The sequence below is a fragment of the Corvus hawaiiensis genome, chromosome Z, assembly GCF_020740725.1.
Source record: "Corvus hawaiiensis isolate bCorHaw1 chromosome Z, bCorHaw1.pri.cur, whole genome shotgun sequence".
NCBI classification, from domain to species: Eukaryota; Metazoa; Chordata; class Aves; order Passeriformes; family Corvidae; genus Corvus; species Corvus hawaiiensis.
The window spans coordinates 6,997,846-7,022,159 of NC_063255.1; the positions used below are offsets into that span (position 1 = coordinate 6,997,846).

The window sequence follows — 24,314 nt, forward strand, 5'->3', positions numbered from 1 at the left end:
ATAGGTTGACAGTGAATTGCTAAGCTACCAAAAACTACACACACGTATAGTATTATACATTCTGATTCTAGCCTGGCAATCAGCATAGGAGTTATTCCGAGTGGATCTTCTTTTGATTCCAAGCTCCAAACTTCTCTTGTTACCATAAGCCATAAAGTCCTATTTGTTTTTCTCATATGACAAAGCTCAAAAGTAAGATACTGACCTGTGCCCGTCACTAATACTGATTTTTCATGAAATTGCACATTTTGGTTTTTAAAAAACTGTCAGTTTTTCAGGTTTAGTCAGGAGTACAGCACACTGATTATATCATTGCTTCCACAGGCTTCTGAGCGTGCTTCTGCAGCAGTCAAATCTTAGTGAAATTAATCATCAGGACAATGAGGTGAGTGAGCTTGTGCTTCAAGTCACAATCCCTTGAATTGAGGGCATAGAAGCCATTCAATTTTACAATGGGACTTCACACTACCAAAAATTTCTATAACGCTTTTGCTGAACTCTGCAAAGTACTATCTCATTTTTCTTTCTATACACTATGTACCTGTAGGCTAATAAACCTTCTCTGTATTCAGCCATCTATGAGGTGCCTTGAATCCATCTCTTAAATCATTTGTCAAGACAATAATTGCCCTTGATTCTTCTGAAGTTAGACACTGGACCAACTCTTCACCTTTACCAATCATAAGTGTTCAAGGCCCAGCTGGATGGAGCTCTGAGCACCCTGGTCTAGTGGAAGGTGTCTCTGCCCATGGCAGGCAGGTTGGAACCAGATAATCTTTAAGGTCCCTTCCCACCCAAGCCAGTCTATGATTCCTTGATCCTTGATCAGAGAGCCAGCATTACACAGAACAGTCATGGAAGCACAAAAATTTGTGCTGTTGTCTTCCATATGAAATCGTGTCCTGCATGTATATATAGCGTACATAGGAGAGTGTTAACTTCCCATGTTTTTCTCCAAAGAGAGAAGCCAAGACACAAGAGAGATTCTGAGTGTCTTTTCATATGTTTCTCTTCATTCTAACAGTTGCTCAAGAATGTGTATCTTTTCCACAGCGCCAGAATGGCCAGAGGGCTGTTAATTTGTCCTCTTTCTTATCCACTGAAAAGTTGTAGAACCTGCTCACAACACCCTAAACCAGATATATATGCTTTGTCTTGCTGTAGAAATATGTTGCTAATGAATTGCGTGGAACTGTGGATCATCGTTTCATAATATTTTGCTGTAATGCACTGCTACATGCAATTTGGAACTTTTAGTCCATCTCATTGTCATTTGGCGCTGACAATATATTTGTTCAAGTGTCAGTACTAAGCCCTGAATACTCATGTTTTCCGAAAAATGTGGATCCTCATAAACGTTTGAAACTAATAGAGCTGTTCTCTTGGCATAAGTAAAACACTTCTGTTTTCTCATCTGACACTTGAGAAAAACACCCTGAGGAATGCATGAACACGTAAACAGTAAGAAATACACCTGGAGGTTTCATAGCTTCCACAACTGTGTCTTTCTGTGGGTTTATTAGTTAAGCCTGTGAGATGACAATGTGAAGAAACATTCCCTGTAAAAGCCTTGAATCTGAACAAAACAAGTGTCACACTATACTTCTCACATTCCCATTTCTTGGGTTTTGTCCTTTTATGTCCCCTACTGCTCCTTATTTTGTATGAATGTGCAATTGTTTGGCTGTCTCGCCTCTTGTATTCTGCTGGACCTTCAGCTTAGACAGTTCTGATATCACTCTCATGCTTCCACTTACAAGCAGTAGTGTATCTACCAACGGATGCCACTCCAGGGTGGTAGCACTACGCACAAATGCTGTGGGCTAGGCAGTCATTGCCTGCTGCAGAAAGCCTACAAACGTGAGCTGCTGCTACAAACAGCTCAATGCTCTTTGCTCAATTGGGCGCTCCGAAAGGACATGTGGAATGTACCAATTATCAGACAGGAAATGGAGAAGAAAACAGGAAGCTCTCTCTGAATCCTTGGTGCAGCCACATGGCTACAAGAGTAAACTGAAAAAAGATATACAAGAAAAGGACTACAAAGATGATAATAGTTTTAGAGCAACTTCCTTACATGGGCAAGCTAACTAAAACTAACTAACTATAATAGGACTTTCAGCTTGGTAACTACTACAGAGGGATGATATAAACCCATGGTATCATAAATTGCATGGAAATGAAAAGAGAATTATTATTAACTGATCTGGGATTCTTGCATATGAAAATATGGGGACATCTATAAAAATTATCAGGCAATAGTTTCAAAGAAAATGAAAATAAATACTTTTTCAGAAAATGCATCATTACCCTCTGAAGCGCTGATTGTCATAGGAATTCTTTAGTCTAATTACCAAATATTAGGTGGCAGTATATTGTCAAGCCTTGTTTCTTGTATTTTTACACTAAGCACCTGCTACTGACCTCGCTGAGTTTTATCACTGTACTATAGAGATCTTTGAAAACTATCAGCAGTTTTACATTCTGTGTTATAGCTCATTCTGCTGGCTACCGCAGTAGAAACAGAGAGAAAGTTGATTTTTCAAGGATTTTTTCTTTGGCCATACCAACAGACTGAGAAAGGATGACAGAAAGAAACCGTAGTTTCTCCTTCTTCAGGGATTTTTCTGCTCTCCAGGACTAGTGACAAGTACTCATTTCCCAGCTGGAAATCACTGAAGCCTTGTAGATAATGGCACTCACAGATAATGTGTGTCCATCAACAGTACTAAGTCACCCATGTCTACTGACATCAATGTCAGAGCTCCCATTAATTTCATTGGTGCAGGAGTTTACCCTCAATTTTGGTTTCACAAAACTGAAACCCCCATGATTAAGCTTTGCAAACGCTAAGTAAAACCAAAACTGCTCTCATTCAACTGCTCTGTTGTGTTATCACCCATACTTAAGCCACATGGGAACTTAAAAGTCTTACAAGATACGTGATGATTGAGAGAAATGAATGTAAAGGCATTCAAGCTTTTAGTCAGAAAATCACTGCAAATAACTTCCACTTTAATGCACTGATAAGCTGTCTGCATCAATACAGCTCATACTTTGCCTGGGTTGTTACCAGTCAGCTTTATGGTGCTCTACTTCAAGTTTTAATTGCTTTTCCACTCAACCTTTTTTTTTTAATGCTTCTTATCCTTTTGGAAATCAGACAAGATCCTTGAAATGCATTTTTCTGGTAAGAGAGAAAACAACACCTGCCCAAAGTGAAATGTTACCACACCTGAAAAACACCAGCAATTTTTTAGAAGCACAATAAATGACTAAATTTATACAGAGAATCTTAATCCTTATGGATACAGAGTAAAAGATAGGTGTGTGTAACAATGCTGAAGGTGCAAATATAGGCCAAGAATTCTCTGATCTAAGACTGATTGGATGCAGTTAAGATGGAATGAAAATGCAGGTGAATACCTTACCATTTGCTTTGTTTTCTCCCTGAAGAGTAAATATAAAATGTTTATATTGTGACTTTTTTGTGGACATCACTCTGTCAGTTCTTTAGCTTGCTGACTAGTGCCAGCTGCAATACTAGCTTATGATATTTATTTTGGATCAAAGATAAGATAAAACATAAACATCACTCTGTGTAATGCTGAAGCACCAGTCTAAACCAGGCTTTTCTCACAGGATCCAAGCTGAGCAGTGAGGAACTGTCTCCCAGCCATCGTTGCCCTCACCACAGGTTTTTTATAACAGGCTATAGGCATGTATGGAGGTAGCATTTGTGTTTGTATCCATTTTCTATAATAATTCCAAAAAGCTAATTGATTGGTTCCCCCTGATGACTCCACTAATTCAGAAGCTGCTACTATTTCAAATCAAGGTGACGAGGGAAGAGTTTGTCCACCCTGGATGGCTTAAGGGCTGCCTAGCCCTTAAAGACTTGAAGGGTGCTCCTGTGAGTGACAATAATTTGCCCTCTGGGTTTGTGGCTTACAGGGCATGACTTCACTCCACTGGGCTGCATTCCACAACAGACCCCAGCACACACAGACTCTGCTGCACAAGGGAGCAGACCCAACTCTGGTGGACAAGGACTTCAAAACAGCTCTGCACTGGGCAGTACAGGTGAGCCACACCATGGTCCCACTGGGATGTTTATTGAGCTGACTTGGCTATTGTGGTGTCCTAAATACTCCTAAGGATATAGCTGGGGATGTGGAACAAGGAAATTGGATGCTAAGAATGCCCATTAAGCCCCAGCATTTTGCCAGTGGGTATGGATCAAGGATCTAGCATCTTCTTCGGAGACCAAAGCATACTCAATATCGGCTTTGCCCTGTTGCCCTAAAGTTTTCATTCAGCTCAGTGGGACTATGTGTATGCTTCATATTGAACTCACGCCTAATTTTTTTTCACTAAATCAGGGTTTCAGAAACCAGCAGCTTAAATAGTCTTGCCAAAGGCCTTTGGGAATAAAATAATGTAAACACAAGTTAAAACACATTTAAAGAGATACAGCTGTGAAATAATTAGCTGAAGGGTTGAGACCCTACTTCTCTGGAGACTGGGGAAGACATGGAGCAAACACATTTTCTGTTGAGCTGTACGTTCCTATCTCATACGCAAAAAAACATGGTCAAACACTGAGAACATCATTCGAGAAACAAACCATATAGGTTTAATGTGACATTAAAAACTGTATTATGTAATTGTTAGTAAGTGATCTAAAGCACAGCATAATTTACTGGCTTTCCTAGTTTACTGCAGAAAACTGCCCAGATGAAATTGTATGTTTTAACTTGCTCACTTGCCATAGCAGCTTCCAGTATTGATGTTCAAATCACGTGCACAACAGATAAGCCAAAATAGAACTCACACAGAAATCCAGCAACATTTTCGTACAATGACCAAATATTTGCATCCTTATCTTTTGGTCTAAGTTTGCTCTTCTTAAAAGAGGCGTCAACAAAGAAATTTAAAATCTCTGAACTGCCATATACTATATTTGTTATGGGGGGGGTAAGGACATCTGAGCAAATAATCTGTTTCCTTCAACCACAGCCTCACAAAGATGGTTAATATAATAGGCCTTATTTTTTTTTTTCTGAAGTAGAGGTATATTTTGATCTCTGCAACTGGTATTATTTCAAAAGTTTTGTTCTTCTTTAATCCTCATCATTCTTAAATTGGACTTGTTATTTGCCTTTGGAGACTAAAGGTATCTACTCTGCTATCTGTTTTGCATTTTTACCAGGTTTATTCCAGTTCTGGCTGCTTCCAGTGGGAAATCTCTGAAACTCATGCAAACTCCTGCATGATAGCCAGTGGTCTGTATCATAGCTCTAGGGACAAACTGTCTGACAAACAGAAAGACAAAAGTGAATCCTCTTTATAACATTCAGAGTTCCCCTCCTTCCTTAAGCTTTCCCTGATTCTGTATTTTGTACGTTTCATTGTTTAATTCCACTGTTAACTCGGACCTCCACCCTTCTCTCACAAGTGTGCAGAATAACTCTTGAGAAATGGGGAGATGGAAACTGCAAAACTCACTTGGCCTCAGGTGGGGGACAAGTCACAAATACCCTCTTTTCCTTTAAGCTGCTCCTGGAAATGAAGAGGAAGTGTGCAGAATGACACACACCCACACCCACCCCTTTTTCCCTTCTTGTGAGATTTCTGCCATTAAACCTTATAAATTGCTTCTTCCATCCACATGCTTCTCCACACTCTAGGTCCAGAAGGGGCAGTTGAAATACCAGAGCATGAAATAGATCTGTTCACATTTCTCTTACTCAAGAAGAAAACTCTTGGCCAAGAAAAAAAACACTTTCACACAGTGCTCTCTGCTGCCCTTTTAGGCTCAGGAGATTTGGCTACTGTGGACAGGCACAACTTTTTCTGCTGTGACAGAGAACAGAACAACAGCTCTGCTGTATGGGATCATCATTACGTCTAATAGCCTCCTCCATGATTGCTGGAAAGGGAATATTTTTCCTTTAAGAATTGTATAAATATCTTTAGAGAACAAGAGACTCACAGAGCTCAGACAGTACAGCTGCAGGGGTTATTTTTGGCTGAATAGAGCCCTGTGTTTCTTTTTTTTTTTTTTTAATGCGGTACGGGGAAGAGCAGACACTGCACAGAAACTTGTTTCAGAGGTTGCAGGAAGGAGGCAGTTTGTGCACACTGGGCTGAAACACAGAGTAGGACCATAAGAAAACCATTGCCCACCCTTCAAAACCAAATTCTTGGGCATGGGGCATATTTGATATGAAATCATTGTTCCATGCTGGCTCTGTCAAAGACTGCATGTTTCTGGCTTTGTCTTCCATCAGGCATCGTGGGATGATCAGTCCCATCCATGTACCCGGCAGACCTTGCCCACACCAAGGTCTGCCTCTTTTGAAAAGCTCAAACCTCCTGCCATTCAAGTTCACATCTTAAGTGCAAAGGTATCAGTGTCAAAAACACTGATAATTACTGTTTGGCGTGAGACTACCTCATACCACATTTTTCACACATGCAATATTTCTAAGCGCTGGTGCAGACAGGCCTACTAGGAGTGTCTCAGGAGGTATTTCTCTCATTTCACTGCAGCCAGCATTAATTACTGTAGTGAAAAGGAAACACACCTTTGAAATAAAAACCTGTTAACTGATACTGGGACAAAGGGTAAAGTCATTCTAACAACTCTAGATAATGGTATTATTGAAATCCTAGTAAAATATAGTATATACCACACAGCATGCACTATCCTACTGCACAGTACTAGACTATAAAAGTATTAGTAGTACCTTGGAAGCAGCTTGGGAAGATTTGGAATCTTGTTATGTTGCCTTGCCAGTTGTCATCATTTTTACCAGAATTTTCTTTGTCTCTTTCTCAAAGACTCTGGCTCCCAAAGACATACTATTATGTGAAAAAATAAACAAAAAGGACAAACAAAAAACAGTTTGGTTTTTTTTTTAAAGTGAAGAGGTACAAGCCTGTAGGAATAAAAAGAAAGCAACTAGAAAGAAGCTATTAAAAATAATATTCTGCCATGGGGACCTGTGCTTATGATTTTTTAATAGGCTGACTTGGAGTGCAAAGTTTTAAAAAAATAGAAGCCAGCGTATTTGTTCCATAACAACAATGCAGTTGTTTCATTCCCGTTTCCTGAGAAGAGTGTAATACTTGTATATATAAAACACACTGTAAAAGAAATACTTAAGTAATTATTAATTCGTGTTTGGCCAAGCATTGCAGTCTCTCTGTAATTACTTGGAAGGTGAAAGCACACTTAAATGTCAGGATCTGTGGGAAGGAATGTCTCCATTGCTGTAGGAGATCTCAAGGACAGAGCTGGTTATCCGGCCAGAGCAGAGGAAGGGTCCAGGGAAGGCAGTGGTGGCTCAGAATCTCTCCCAAGGGATCACTGCTGTCCTCCTCTCTGCCCTGCACCCCATTGTTTCATGTGGGCTCCATATGGTGGAAGAATTCAGAGAGACTTCCAAAGACATCTTAAAACCCAGTGAGTGTTTCTCTACTGCAGGTATGTCTGTTGTTGGACTGGCCAGAAAAGGTGCATTTGCCAGGAATGGTTCACAGTCTAGTTGGTTTCAGTCAGATTTCTTTCCCTGCAAAATTGTATTTCTTTTCTCCCTATTACATGCAGTTTTCTAGAGATGGCTTGAAAGGAAGAGCAGTGATTTCCTTTTTTATGTCACTAGCTTTAAAGATGATTTTGACTGTTAACAAACAAATCAGAAAGATATTCAATTTTCATTTTTTAAGTATACACTTTAAAAATCTCTTTCTTGTGTAAATATTGTCATTCCAGCAATGGTACAGCTCTTGCTTATGGAGGCTGGAACATTGCATAGCAGCAGGGATCTACAGAGTGAGCTGTCAGGTTGCAAAACAAGACGGAAGAGAATTTGCAAATAGTTTTGAGGAAGAAATAAACTTGCTTTAATACCAAAGAGGATTTTTCCATAAAGTGCCCTAAATATTTGTGACACTGTCTGCAACAGTGAATTAAATGTGCTTGAGTCTTGGCTCTGGCGCTGAGGTGAACTATCATGGGACAACCTGTGTCCCTAGTGCTAAACTCTCTTATTCTCCAAAACAGGATGGCCACACACAGACCACCTACTGGGAATGATCTGGACCCATGCGAGCTCCAGGAACTGCTAGGGAAAGTATTAATTGACCCAGGCCAAGGGAGGATTTTAATAATTACATGGTACAGACAACCAAGTTCCAGTGCTGAAGGATGTTACTGAGTGCTACTTAGTTTTTTATATAACTGCAACCTATCACTTCACTTTTAGTTATCACAGAATCATGGAATAAACTGAGTTGGAAGGGACACACAAGGATCATTGAATCCAACTCCTGGTCCTGCACAGGACACCCCAAGAGTCACACCATGTGCCCAAGAGCATTGTCCAAATACTTCTTGAACTCTGTCAGGCTTGGTGCTGTGACCACTGCCCTGGGGAGCCTGTCCCTGTGCCCAACCACCCTCTGGGTGAAGAACCTTTTCCTAATATCCAACCCAAATCTCTCCTGACACAACTTCAGGCCATTCCCTTGGGTCATGTCACTGGTCACCACAGATCAGAGATCGGTGCCTGCTCCTCCACTTCCCCTCACGAGAAAGTTGCAGACTGCAATGAGGACTCCCCTCAGTCTCCTCCAGGCTGAACAGAACAGGTGACCTCAGTTGCTCCTCATACAACTTCACCTCAAGGCTCTTCACCATCTTTGTTGCCCTCCTTTGGATGCTCTCTAACAGTTTAATAACTTTATTATACTGCAGCACCCAAAGCTGCCCCAGCACTGGAGGTGAGGCCGCCCCAGTGCAGAGCAGAGGGGACAATCCCCTCCCTTGCCCGGCTGGCGATGCTGTGCCTGATGCCCCCCAGGACACGCTTGGCCCTCCTGGCTGCCAGGGCACTGCTGCCTCCTGTTCAACTTGCCACTGAGCAGGACCCCCAGGGCCCTTTCCATGGCACTGCTCTCCAGCCTCTCACTCCCCAGTCTGTCCATACATCCAGGGTTGTCCCATCCCAGGTGCAGAATTCTGAACTTTCCCTTGTTGACTGACCTTCATATGGTTGGTGAATGCCCATCTCTCTAACTTGTACCTGGGAGGGAGTCAACAGCTCCTCCCAGTTTTGTAACATCTGCAAACTTGCAGTATTGTATAAAGTATATTTTGAGTACAAAATCTCACCAGTTCAACCAGATCATGAGAAAAACCGCCTTTACTGAAATAATAGACTGTTAAAAAGACCTTCAAGTATGAACATGCCAAAGATGATGTAATTTTTCATGCCAATCAAATTTCTGAGGTAATCAATTGCAGAACTCCCACTGAGCTTAGCAGGAATTTGTCTTGGGCAAAGACTGTAGGATAACTGCACAGGATAATTGCCAGACCTCTTCCCAGCACACAGTCTATGTGTAACTCCACAGAGGATGCCAGAATATGAGTAATGTACATGCAACACACTTCTTGCATATCTAGGCATGAGTGATCTCCTATGCCTGACAAAAGGCACTTGAAGACAAATGTTTCCATTTCTCTGATAGAATAAATCCTTATTCTACTTCAGATTATAAAAATTACTTCTTTTCCCAAGTATGTAAACAGCTTATTTGGAGAAATCAGTCCTTACAATAAAGCAATAGCAGGGGAAAGTTGCCAAGTGATTTTAGTCATAGTCATAGTCATTTACACAGTAAATCATATGCACTTAGACTCCAAGTGAAAATAAATTCTCAGAGAGACTTGGCCAGTGTTTCATGCAATGTTTTGTTTGAGCAAAGAGTGGGTAAGAGAGGCAGGGACATATTATAGCCAGAGTCATGCCTCCATGACTGCCTTTGTCATTTGGTACCTTTTTCCAACACACGTTAAGGCTGCTAAAAGGATAAATATTTTAAAAACATCACGTCCCCTAGCTGTAGCAGAGACAGAAATGCTCTGAGGACCACAGGACAAAGTTTCCCGTACAACAACACGTTCTCTTTCCAAGAGTACCACAAAGTCAAGCCAAGCTGGTTCACTCTGACTCTGCAGAGATGGTGTCTCTGTGGGTGTGTAAAGCTGCAGCACTCAGGTCAGGTGAAGACAAATGAGCTTCGCTCTGAGCTGAGTCTCACCAACATAACTACAGTGGTGTCAGTGGAGTTGTTACTCATTTGTATTGGTTTGCCATCAGAAACACACCCTGTGAAGAGCCTGGGCTGCATTCAGGGGATCTCTGGCACAGCTTCCTTGGCAGGAGGAAAGATGAAGCTGGTATTATGAATTGTTTCTTTCCTCATCACAGAGACCACTTTTCCATGTACTCTCTAGTGTAAAGAAACCACAGGGTGCTCTGAATTTTTGCTCACTTCTCCACTGCCAATTTCAGCCATCTAGCAGCCAGGAAATGACAGCAGTCAAGGTAGACTGAGTGTGTTTCCATTCCTTAGCTATCCCTAGTCTTGGGTGCAGAGGGGGAGGTGCTGGACGTCACCAGCACCATACATGGCATAAAGCTCCAATGTGTGCAAAACTCTTCAGCAACCCAAACTGCCAATTTAAGGACATTTCTCACTGCACTGTTTGCTGCAGACTAGAAGCCACATTATGTCTCTGCTTTTGAGTTTGGCATTCTCCATCCTTAAAACAGCAGACACTGCACCTACAACAAGATAGGCATATGTTATTCTGATACTGCCTTAATATCTGATTCCAACCTGACTTATCCTCACGGCCGATGCAACGTTTGTCTTGCTCTGATTCTAGGATGAAATTCTAAATTGTATTACAGTAAAAGTAATGATGTGATATAGTCCTACAGTGCTCTGCATGTGAATATGAGGAAAATGGCACTTCAGTGAAATTCATCACATAAGGAAAAAAGTTGTGTTGGAAGAATAGCCAAGTTTTGTCTGTATAGCTGTAACTAAACACAGTTTCTGCCACAATAGCCTTGAGTTAAAGATCAGAGCTTTTCAAGATCCAGTCCAGAGATCCATGTGTTAAAGGATATGGAATGGCTTCTGCTTTTGGTAAATACTGAATTTCAGAATAAAGAAAAAGGTTAAAAATGACTTTGAAGGGAAAGATGTATTTGCCAACATAATAGCTTCAACTAGAGTTATAAAGGAAAAAGTCCACAGACAATTTATTTGTTCAAATTTTGCTTTGGGTTGCTCAAAAAAATACTTTAAATGGTTCATGTTTATTTCAGCAAAGGAGAAAAAGATTATGTTTCGTTTGTCTGGTTTATTTTCCAGTGGTCCTGCTGGTGTTACAGTTGATTTCAGATTATTCTATGTGTGTCTGTTTGTGAAGGATAAGAGGAAAGACAAAAGGGATTGGATTTTCTAACATAAAACTCAAACAGCACCCAATGATGCACATAGATGGTTTGCAAGAGGAAGCTGGAAGTCCTTATGTAAATACAATTTATTTTGCTTTTTTATAAAAGTGAGTTATCTCCCAGAGTAGTGCAATGGTAATAGTATTTGTTTGTTCCTGCAGAAAGGAGTGAAATAATGCTTAAAATCTCAAGCCACTCAGGGGTGGAACAGAAGACATCAAAGAAAAGGTCAAAGCTTTAGGTTCATATTTATGGAACTGAAAGATGAGAGAAGTAAGAGAGGAGGAAACACAGGCAGACTAAAGTGCAATGCTAATGATAAGAACATCAAGAGCTTCTGGTGGAGAATTTCCATCCAGCAAAGCTGGCTACAGATATAGGAAGGCTTTAAACAGCATGCTAATGCAAACAGACCGGAAATATAGGAGAACAAATAAAACCTAACCACATCCAGAGGTATTTACTTGGAAGAAAATTATTTTATTCGGGTTTTGTGAGAACATTTAAGTGGTCCACAGCTTGTTCCTCTCCTCTTCCCACCTCTCCATTACTGGTAGCAGGCTTAGAAAACTCCTTTCATATGACTCCTCTTTGGCACCACCTTATCTAGTTTACTAGAGTATTCTGAAGAGGGAAAAAAGTTAACCCTCTAAACAATGCAATGAACAAAATAAAACTTCTCAATATTTATGATTGAAGACCTGGCAGAATAAAATGCAATGTTATGGTAGAATATAATGTAAGTGACAAGAAACTTTCCAAGTAAAGTTATTGTTCTACTTATCAGTTGGATATAGAGAGGTCTGAAGTATAAGAACCACAGCTGTAGTAACGATGAGATAAATTGAGAAGATATAGCTGAAAGAACTGTCGAAACCAGAAAAGTGTCACAGAGGTTCAGGATTCTCCTCATGGTACTTGATTCAGTAGATACTTCCTGAATAACTGGCTTTTTCTTTGAAAAGCACGGAGAGATGCAACTCTCAGAAGTCTGACTTTTATTAACCAACCTATAGAAACCAGAGTTGTAATCAAGTGTGAGAGCTAGATACCCTGTTAGTGAATTGGCTGTTTGCCACTGTCTGGAGATGACACAAATTTCAGACAAAAATTTGCATAAAGCATTAAGACAGATTTTCTTACAGGGGCTCATGGATCCAGGCTTTAGGACATTTCTTCTTCATAAAGTAAGTTTAATTGAGATGAGTGATCTAAGGAAGAAAATTGCACTGAAGAGAATCAATAATGGGTGGAAGCAGATGAAAGTGTGAGATGACACAAAAGTGTAACAAAAACGGGGGGGGGGCCCTGCAAAACTGTTTAGAAAGACATAGTAAAAATGACTGATAATCTCTGAGAATGTTTGAATCTCTGCTGAAAAGAATTTGAATACAAAAAGGGAAGCTGAAATTTAGTGATGCATACAGTAAGGTTACAAAAACACATGATTTTCCTATGGTAAATTTACCAGAGAACATCCTGGTCTAACAATAGTACTGTGGTAAATTTACCACAGGAACACTACATTTTTGGTGACCACAGCCCAAAGCTGTCAATCTAAGAATAAGGGGAAGTAAGCATTTTAGGAGAATTTTGAGTGCAATTTAGAAGAGCCAAGATGAATATAAAGATAAGAAGGCATTCCTAAGAAGAGAGAACTGGAAAACCACTGAGCAGTTGCCCAGAAATCTCGTTCAGCAGAAGGTTCAAATATGAGGAAATATTCTTCAGTTACTTAGAAAATGGAAGTAACAATTTGATTGAAATGTTAAAACAAGGCAGAATTTTCATAGCCATCTTCAAAGCAATTATTGCTTCCTCAGATGAGAAGCTCTTAGGTATAGCATGTTTGAATGTCAATTAATCAGTTTAATCCCATGTAGTAAACCACAAAAAAAGCTGGAAAAGTGACAACAAGATAAAGTTCATCACATGGCATAGAAGCCTTGCTGAGCAAGTGGCAAATACAGTGATCATTAAAAGTCTAATTCTTTGTTCCTTTCTGGTTTGAGCAGTACATGCAAGTTTAATCACATTGAATGACATCAATAGCACAATTTTTATAAGCACAACCTGCTGTAATAGACCCAGAATTCAGTCCAAGATATCCCAGAGGGGCAGAGTAAGGAGTGATGCCATCAAAATCAACCGGGGACTTCTACCACACATCATATATTCTCTATCAGCCACATTCAAGACAGTTCAATTAATCTTCGGAGGTGAATATCTCATAGACAGTCCAACCAGGGATGTATCATAAGAATGTTTTTATTTGTTGCATAATGAGGTGTCAAAATACATAACCCGCAGTTAGAACCAAATTACAGGGACGCCAAGTATTTAATGGGTGAAGATGAATTTCAGAATTATTTTGATAAATTGTAGGAAATAAATGAAATTAATAAAATAACACTGTATACAGAATAATGAAAAACTAAATGGTTTTGTGCAAAATTAAGAGTAATAAACTAGCAGATTACAAAAGTGAATAGGAGTTAATGTTATGGTGCTGATATAAATCCAACAAACATAATTCTGGGACATATTAACAGAAGTATGGTATATATGGGCTACAGGAAGTAATTTTCAATGTCAGGAGAGAAGCCTCTGCTGGCTAATTATGTTGTTTGGAGTGCCATGGTTGAAAAAAGCTGTAAAAAAACTGGAAACAGGCCAAAAGCAAGCACCAAGTATGATAAGTAGGTTGGAAAACTTGACCTGCACAGGGAGGTTGAAATGGTTTGTTTAGTCTAGAAAACAGAAGGTTGGTGGGAGACAGAACAGTCTATAAAAGTATAAAATGCCAGTAAGAACAGTGGGAAATTCCTTATGTGAGTGGTAAGAGTTGTGCAAGAACATTGAGGGACTGAAACTGTTAGCTGCAGGGTGTGAAATTTCGATTTAGCAAGACAGTGTAAAATTGGAGGAAAAGTAGAGTCAGTAGAACATGAATACAGAAGTAGTAAGGTGCTAATGTTAACTATTTTTTATATCAAAAGTGACTTAGAGAAGGATGGTAACAGATAGGTATTTTTGTGGTAGTACTAGAAGTATGTAGTAGACTTCTAAGTTTAGCTAGCCCTGAATGTGACCAGAGATTTCACTGATACTAATGATGAAAATATGTAACTGGGAATTATACTAGTATGGAGGATGTTGGTATTTGGCATAGGGACTGGACAATAAAAACAACAACAATTCATAGGACCTCAGTATTCCTGAATGTGAAGATCAACACTCTTCTTTTCATTAGATATTCAGACAACTATAAATTAATAACAATTTGAACATGGTTAACTAGGATGTTATAAAATGCCTGGTCACAGCAAATAAGCTTGGATGACACAATCAAGATTACACTCTAAATTAAACAAGTGAGTAAACAAAGAACATGCAAAACAAAATTCCTGATTTCAGGGGGACATATTTTGATAAATTAAGGAAATTCTCAGCTGGACTGAGTAGCTGTGAGATCACAATGTTCCAGGGACCTGGAATGTATCCTCACAATGGTGCAAATTATAGCAGGAAGCTGCATCCCAAGAGCAGAGAGTAAAGTGTATAGAAGAGGCTTGAGATAATGGATGTCTACCCATCTTTAAAAGATATATTTAGAATAAATAGCTATCTTACAAAATAAGATACAAAAGTACAGAGAAGCAAAAGAAATTGTGTCTTAAAATCCAAAAGACAAGAGTATGATTAAATGTTGATTAGAGGCTGGAAGGAAATTACTTTCAGGGATAAGACTTGAAATTACTCTTCTTTAATATTTTCGTAATAACTTGGCACATAATACAGGAGCTTTCTGATAAAGTCTACCAATAATAAAAACTGAAAGACATTGACAGGAAAGAATGGGTATATCATACAGGGATATGGATCACCTTTAAATATTGTGTAATACAAATAGGAAAAAGTTGAATAGGATAAGATGTTTAAGTCATGCTCTTGGGTGCTAGTAACAGAAGGTTCTCCCCAAAACTAGAAACTCTATGCTTGGAAACAACTAAGGAAGAGAAGTACTGAGGTGTAAAGGGTCATTCCAAAATTACTAGGATCTTCTGATGGGACACAGCTGTGACTGAGGCAAATGCTGTTCTATGACATACCAAAAGAGGTATTTCTGACACAAATAAGAGCAGTGTCACTGTACAAGATCTGGCAAAAACATCTTTGTATGACTCGTACAATTTTAATCACCCTTCTTCAAGGAAACACAACTAAAAGGAAAAGGGCTACTAGGTTAATGAGAGAAACAGAAAGCATATTTTACAAGAAAAACTTAAAAGACCATGATTGGTTAGAGCAGTAAGAGAACAATTCAAAAGAGATGTGATGATTGCCTAAAAATACATCTGAAGAACAAGTACCAGTAAGAGGAAAGAAGTATTTAATCTAAATAATAATGCTGGAACAGAAACAGAAGGATATAATCAGCACTGAGTATGAATAGGAATCAGATACAAATCATTAAAACAAAGGAGTTCTTGAACTGTGTTCCTTTGAGAGTAACAGGGGCAAAAAAACCCTAATTGCTTTTAATGGACAAAGTGAGTTTATGAGAGGGATGATGTAACATAGCTGCAAGTGATTGCAGGGATTGAATTTGATAATACAGAAAGACTTTTTCAACCTTGTGTTTCTGTTGCTATAAAAAAGTAATGAATTCTTCTGCTCAGTTTCTACTAAAGTAGTATATAAAATGTTCAATTTCATTTGCAGGTTAGAGAACAATGTTGACTTTCTATTAAGATACCAGACACTGGAGCAAACTAGCTAAGAAAGTTTTCAAGAAGCACTTGAGCAAATATTTGACATTGCTTTTCTAGGTGTACTGAGACAAACTTACAGATATGGGTTGGTTCTCTGAGGTTCTTTTCAGCCCTAAATTTGTATGGGAAAATATAAGTTTGTGTTTCTGGACTCTGGCTTAGCAAAACAGCAAAAAGCACAAGTAATTTCTATCGAGTAATTTACACTCTGCAACTTCTGGAGATATTTGCAGTGCTACATTATTTATTATTTTTCCAGTGTTCAGAGTGTTTTAGAAAATTTCATAAAGTATGCACAGTTCCCAGCTGGAGATGGGAAGCTTTTGGCTTTCATACCTGGAGATTTTGGCATACATACAAAAGAACACCATTACTGTATTTAGCATTCTATAGCAGAGAAGATGCAGCCTGGTGTGAGCTCCATTGTAAAACACTTTCCTTCTCTGAACTTCCTTCCAGAGCGGCAACAGGATTCTATGTTCCATCATTCTGGACCACTGGCAGGGACCATCAATAATAAATTATGATGATGAGAATGGCAAAACATGTATGCACATTGCTGCTGCTGCTGGCTACAGTGATATCATCAGTGAGCTGGCTAAAGTCCCAAAGTGCAACCTGCAGCCCCTTGATGTGGATGACAGGTAACCATGGAAACTCTGAAATTTCTGCTTCCTTTCTAATAACCTGAGACCAGCTCTGTTTACTAAATAATCATGTTTCCTGTTTCACAGGCCATGGCCTGCTTAATACCCTGCACTCCACAGAGAGCAGTACTTGCTCAGAAACACTGCAAACCAGTCCAGCTCACATGTATGCTACTTAATATCATAACTGACTAGAATCTAGGAATGACATTTAGCTTTCTATCTGTAGGAGAAAAAAAAGATTATTTGTGAAAGGACTTTGCCACCACTCACTTTAGTTTCTTTCAATCAAAAGTGAACATTCTTTTCAAAACAATAGAACAGGATCCTGCAACTCGAAGCCAGGATCCTGCTGTTACTTTTATTAAAGAAATGGTAGTGTTCTCTTGTATTTAAGATGAAAATACCATACTCCTATAGGACCAGAGGACCCTCACCTTCCATTCTGAAAAGGCATATGATTCCTTCTGTGATTAAATCTCTATTTCATAAGTAGAGAAGAGTCATCTTTCCTCTTTTTCACCCCACACCCACCTCCCTTGGAACTTTCCTCATAATTTTATTTAATGCAAACAGAACCAGCTGGCTGTTCACATTGATTATTCTTCTCAGTGAAGCAAAAGCCAAGGTTTTCTTGGCTTAGGCCTTCAGGTACTTAAAATAATATCATTCTTCATGGAAAAGTGCAATAAAATGGAACAGAAATAAAATGAACAGGGTTCTGGAGCAGTTCCTAAACATCACTAAAATGTAGTTGAGAAGGCTGTGTTTCTATGGAAAGAAGAGCAAAGGGAGGAAGTTACCTGAATGAACTTCAACGTTCATTAAGACATGGCCACCTATTCCATGTGCCCAGGTATTTCCACAGAATGTATTATACTTGGAGAAGGAAAAGATAAGCTGTTCACTACAAACACATATCTAAGATTTTCATTCTACTGTGTTTCTGACTGTACCCATCTGAAATCACTGGGGCTGAAAAGAAATAGAAAGAAAATGTCCATGTCATTTTTTTATTCTTGAAACACTTTTCTTGTGGTGTTGTCTCTGCTTTCAGGTTTTTCAACAAGAGCAAAATACAATTTGGAAACTGGACAAAAGTTTTCAAATACAAGATGCAAATTTTCTGCCAAGCACAAAATCAGTTTGATTTTCCCACAGAGATTCAAAACAATTATATGTGCTCTGTTCTGTGCCTATCATAGAACTCAGAAACTGGCAAAGTGGCAGTGGCAGTCTGGTAGATGTGTTCAGTCTTTCTCATTCATCTAGGAGGAGCTTCTCTTATTACCTTCATGGAGAGTCCCGTGCCAACCGTTGCTAATTGTGGTTGGTGTAAAGATGAGAAGAGTTTTTCTCTATCCAGTAGACCCCATAAAGGCTTTTTTCAAAGTCTGCTCTGAAAACTTCAGCCACTTCTCCTAGTCTACAGTTCCAGCTGTGGAAAAGATGCTATTATATAGTATGTATAGGCATTCTGCAGCCCCATATCTACTTTACCTGCAGCTAAATAGATGCACCTACAACAGTGTGGAAAAAGTTGCAGGAGAACTTCTTAAAATGTATGTTTTGAATCTGTACAAGTAGCATAACCTGTGCACACGTCACTATGTCATTAATAGTTTCAATTGTAAATCTATTCATCTATTTTAATGATACTTCTCCTTTTCTGTAGGACTCCTTTGCACTGGGCTGCAGCGGCAGGGAAAGCTGACTGTGTGCAGACACTGCTAGAACTGGGGATAGACAGCAGCCCTCGAGACATCAATGAAAACACTCCTCTGACGTACGCAATATACTGTGGGCACACAGCATGCATCAAGCTGCTGTCTCAGGAGAGCAGGTAAAGGTAAAGTTCACATCTTGCTCACATGTTGCCACTGACTAGAAAACAAATTTATTGCTTTTTGAATGCTACTGAAGGGTTTGAGCCCTGGGTGGTGTTCCCTTTATCCATATGCAATACTCAGTTCATTTCCCACCAGTGTTGCAATATTACAATCAGTTACCTACTGAAGACTCTTCACTGAGGTTGCAGTACTACTCTACCAAGCAGCAGAGGGTTCTGAAGAAGATAGGACTATAGCTCTTGCTCAGTCACCTTCATGTAGAAAATTTGTATAACAGAATAATTTCAGCCCTCTTTCAGCCCTCAGATACACATATCTTCCACTTCTTTGAAATCCCTGTGCACTATCTGTGTGCTCATGTAATCAGACAGACAGAGAGACTGAACGCAAAAGCAGGTTTGACAGACAATAAAATAAATCTCAAGTTTTCATCCTCAGTGTAAGGGTTTGGTAGTATTATCCTAGCCTTCCTTAGTTCTCTACCTTGATGTCTTTTTTTATTCTGAGTTCTTGTTTGTTAAAAAGTATCACAGAATAGTTACTGGTTACAGTCTTCTTTTCTTCATATTTTTCCTTTTTCAGCAGCTGTTATGCAATTAGTTTCCATTCTTCGATTTTGAGTATGCACTTACATTTATCTTCCCATTTCTTTGTGCTTTCCCCTCCTTTCTAGTCAGAAGTTAGTATTATGTCCTATGTTCCAAGTGTGAGACATGGGTAATATTACCTCTCCTCCTGCACTCTGTCTATTAAAGGAGGTCAGAGATTAGCCAAAATTTCATCTTAAAACCACAGCCATACCAGTGTAGATAATTATCTTGACCAATCTGAAACTGTGCCAGAGCTCTTTAGCACAAGCAAGACAGGGAAAGGGCAAAAAGGGAAAGGGCAAAGAGGAAAAAGGAAAGGGAAAAGGGATGGTAGGAATGGTGAATTAGTGCCTTTTGTTACAGTGTTAGCAATGACTGTACTGTTGGAAATATCATTTTCCAAATATGACATAATACAAGGACCTCTTGATTTAAAAGATCACAGCATGCTCTTCTCATTGTCATTAGATCTTTACAGCTGGTAGATCCTGAAGCCAGAAAAGTTTGGGGGTTTTTTGCCAGATAGCTGTACTAAGTTACATTGAGATGATTGTAAGGCAATTCACCATAAGAAAGTGAAGTAAGACAGTAGTATTTTCAGTCTTTGTTAATTACAAATTTGGGATCTTAATTTTCTTGAACCACATATGCAAATATATCTGGACAGAATATTGCTTCTTTCATGGAGTAACACAGTTGTTTTCACATTTTGTTTTGTATTTCCAGTAGATCTGAGTCAGTTCATCAGTTGCCCTCCCAGAACAGCAGACTTGTAAAGAAAGAAGAAAGATTCAGTATGCTGAACCAGATCTTCTCTTGCAAAAAGAAGAAAGATGACCAGAAACCCAGCCAGAAGGAGAGAAGCAGGGATCAATATCCTGGAGAAGAGACCTCAGAAGTAGATGATATCATCACCCATTTTGATTGCATTATGAGAAAAAATTTCAAAGACATTCCAGATGAGTGTAAGACCACCCCTGACTTTAAAAGAAAGAGCACAGACACTAAGTACCTCATAGCAGAAAAGAATCAAACAGCAAGTCAGGGACTCCCGCCCATCAGCACCCAGAGCCTCCCCCCAGTCACTGCAGGCAATTCTTTCCTAACTGCTTCCCAGAGCACAATGTCAAGTTTCTCCTCCAGCTCCAGTACCCACCATTTTCCACACAAGTCTCAAAAGAATAGGAGTGAGCACAACTTGCTGGACCACACAAGCAGCTGCCAGTCTTTGCTGGATGATCCCTGGAACACAGACTCTAACCAAAGACTTTCTTACAAAGTCTGTACTAGGACTTCTTCAGACAAACTGATGAATGGCTTAAACTCTGATAGATCTCACCGTGTGCCTTTGTGCCCTCCCTGCCTTCCCTCACTTCCCAGTTCTCCATCAGGTAATTTTTTTTCCTTCTCTATATCCTAAATCCTATAATACCTACTGATGTGGCAAGCTGATTCAGAAAAAAAGTAGGTACCAATAACATTTCTAATTTTTTAATATTTTTTTCAGTTTCTCCTGTATGTAGCTATCACAGAATGTGGGTGGGACATCATTTGAAAGCTGAAGCAAGGTGCTTAGGTGTGGGAAATAAGAGATTTAAGTAGGTCTGATGAGTAAGCAAAAATGCTGGCATACAAGGTACCTGAGCAATAAATGCCTCCTGGTTGTATATATGCTTTGTGAATTGCACATTAACGCCCACTACCACACCTGCTGCTTTGTGTTCACATCTAGTCCTGGAAGTAGACGTGCAAGAAACAGTCCTGCCCTCAAGTCTGTAACTGTGCTGAGAACTGCTTCTGGATCCAGCCAGGTCCAGTGACATGCTGGACAGCTTCATGCCATGCCGCTTTACCCTTGTAGGTGTATTCTGACCCCAGGCTGCAGTGGCACCCCTTCCCAACCTGAATGCCACCCTGAATGCCAGCTTTTTGGTCTGACATACTGTTCTTATGGTTTCTCCAAAGCTGAATTCAGGTTGCTAAATTTACAGAGATGGGGTAAATGCTCTTATTCTGTGGTCTGGAAATTGTAATGCAACAGTAATGAAGCAGAGCATTAGAATTCTAAGGTGAACTTGATACCAGAGTTTGGCTGGATTTGGGATCTAGTATTTTGTTTGACTCACATCCATGTTTAAATGAATCTGGCTGGCTGGCCTGCACTCTGGAGTTTACTTTAACATATCAGTGTCTCCAAATTCATCTCCTTTGGGATTAGTCCCATGCCAAAATTAAACACATCTAGCATGCCTTCCAACCACTGCAATATCTAACTGAAAATGAAGCAAGCAAAAGCAATCCCCAAACTTACCAGTATACCATTAAAAGGAGTAAAAAGCCCAAAAGACATGAGCCATTACCCTTCAGTGGAAAGAGTAGTGAACAGAAAGCCTAAGACCCCTCGGTTAGCTGCATGTTAGTGCAAACTGTATTAAAATCTAAGTGAAGGGAACTATAAAAAAGCAAATCTTTGCACACGTCTGACAAGCAGAGCAGAGACAGCAATTTCAGAATGACAGGCCATTCTACATACATTGTGCAAATAAGGGCTGGAAATAGTTTTTCAGTGTAAAAAGAAACTATTTAAAAAGTTCCACTTCCTGAACATCAGGCCACATTCCTGAAAGCTTAATAGAACTGTTCCGTAGATGTCACTATTTTTTTATTATGCACTCTTCAGCTGCTCACTCAACCATACAAGCCCCAGACTCCACATGCCCAGCAAGGATTGTTTCTGCACAACTCCTTCTACACTAAATTCTGCAATGCTGTGAGGTTCAGCTCACATGTGGAACACAAGAATACCTCCAGGGCTACTTTACAACCTCACTGTAATAGGGTACAGTGAGGTTAAGATATGTGAGATCACTGAACTTGACAGCAGTAGCAGGAATGAATTCAAACTGGATAAACCAAACTGGAGGACAACTATTTCTGGGAAAAGTTTCTTGTTGGAATTTGCTAGACTATTAATACCTTTGATGTGGAAGTAACTAGGTTAAGATATTTGAGATCATTAAACTTGACAGGAGTAGCAGGACTGAACTCAAACTGCATAAATCAAACTGGAGGATAACTATTTCTGGGAAAAGCTTCTTGTTGGAATTTGCTAGACTATTAATGCATTTGATGTGGAAGTTATTTAAAATGTGATTATAGATATTTCTTAATATTGTAGTATACTGCATTCCTAATAAAATGTTTAAATCCTTGTCTGCTCTGGACAGAAGGATAGGTGGTTTTCCTAGGAAAAATATTTCTGTGAACATCCTATGACAAAAATCTAGTCGTTATAATGGGAGCCATTTTGCATGCCCGAAGGAAAAATGAGTAGTCTTATTTCTGACAGTTTATTATCTCTCTCAGAAAATAAAAAGCCTGAGTCTTCTTTAAGCCCCATTCTCTTTGTACCAGCTCCCTTTAAAAAAATTTTCCAACAATAAAATGATTCCTGGGAAAAAATGATAAAATGATAGCTGGGAAAAAGGACCTTCCTCTGAAACATGTGAATTAAAATCCTGTAAGGAGGAAGAGAGTATCTGACAGGAACACATTGCACAACACAGATATTGTCTCACATTTCTTCATGATAAAAAGATCTACTTATCCCTCTTCATGCCTATGTGTGTGGTTAAATCTGTCTGCCCCTGTAATTAAAGCCACCTGACTTTCTGTGAATTGGAACTGCATTTACTGTATGAGCTCCAGGGCTTCCAGGTCTCCAGTGCACTGTGCCTGCAGGACTTACAGGGATCAGAAGAAAAGTAAGTCTCATTCCAGCCTAGCCAGCAATGCTGTGCAGGCAGCCCTCTCTCTGAGGAAAAATGTCTCTTGTTGGCTTTTGTTGGATTTTTTTGTTTGTTTTGATTTGGTTTGATTTTGGGTTTTGGGGTTTTTTAAAATTGATTTTTCTTTCCTTCTGCAGCAGACTTAGCTGAGGGGAAAAAACATCTGATTTTCGAAGACACTGAAGTGTTAATACTTAATTTCTAAATTCATAAATGCGGGGGGGCTACATGTAATCTCCTAATCACTGAATATCTAGGCTGGGATTATAGGTATAATAATCTAAGGGAACTCAATTTTAAAATTATTTTCTCTGTTGACACACAGTGTTGATTGTCTTGCATGACCATGTCTATAGTCAAAGTCAAAGCTAATTTTTGTGCTCACTTGCTACAAAGGCAGCTGGCACATGTGTGTGCCAAAGTCTTTGGAGGTTTTTTGTTCTGTTTTCTATTCTCCTGGGAATGAAAGATGAGTCAATTTACTAGCTGAGCATTAGCACTTACACAAACGGGAGAGGTTACTCTGTGTAGCAATGAGAATTACCTTACTATTATGCCATTGGTTTCTCTCAGAATGACTGCCCTCCACTGAGAAGGGCAAAGACAGTCTATACTAAAAACTGTCAATATTTCAAGAGTGTTTGCCAGCCACAGTACTGAGCTGGCATCAACAATCTGAAGCATTTTGTACTTAGGAGCTTTGCAATCATCTCTTTTTGCAAAATGTACTGCCAACTACATTCTACAGGGAAAAATGGTTTAAGTAGAGAAACTCCAAGTGATATGGGTAACATGGAATCTGTCTTGAGTATAAGGCAGCTCTGAGATGCCTTTCACCCACCCACCTCTTGGATTACTAAACTTCCAGATGTAAGATGATACTTTATTACAGATTTTATTACAGCAGCCCAGTACCTTCTATTTGCTTGAATAGGTAATATGAAAAATGGGCCATTATTAAGTTTATGTTGGTATAAGCGGTATGGTGTAGTTCAACAGGAAGAATTTCTTGGCTAGGAAAGCAGAGAAAAGCTGACTGGTGTGGCTGTCACTTTCTCAAACTGAAGAACAAATTTACAGTGAGACATTCATCATTACATTAACTACTTCTACACAAAACACACCACTATGTGGTTTACCTTCCTAAATGCAAAGGAAAATCAAAAAGAACAAGCTGTAAAAAAATCCAAATGCAGTCTTGCATTTTATAAGAATGAAATTGTTTCCTTTCCATTTCAATCAAAAACAACTGCAATCATAAATGTGCTCTTGGGGACAGCAATGATGATGTCTTAAAGAGAGAAAAACTGTTTTTCGAGATGTTATGTGAAACAGATAGA

General features: G+C 39.3%; 1 protein-coding gene across 5 annotated transcripts in view; it reads left to right on the top strand.

Annotated features, from left to right (window-relative positions):
* ANKRD55 (ankyrin repeat domain 55) overlaps positions 1-24,314 on the top strand; it is a 49,689-nt gene that overhangs the window by 17,881 nt on the left and 7,494 nt on the right. For 4 of the 5 annotated variants that reach the window (XM_048292650.1, XM_048292651.1, XM_048292652.1 and 1 more), the window contains 5 exons: positions 325-385; positions 3,955-4,083; positions 16,559-16,743; positions 18,422-18,589; positions 19,913-20,577. In XM_048292650.1, coding sequence (XP_048148607.1) covers positions 325-385; positions 3,955-4,083; positions 16,559-16,743; positions 18,422-18,589; positions 19,913-20,577 — 1,208 coding nt within the window. The remainder of the gene's footprint in view (positions 1-324; positions 386-3,954; positions 4,084-16,558; positions 16,744-18,421; positions 18,590-19,912; positions 20,578-24,314) is intronic. The other variant, XM_048292654.1, reaches the window with a different exon arrangement.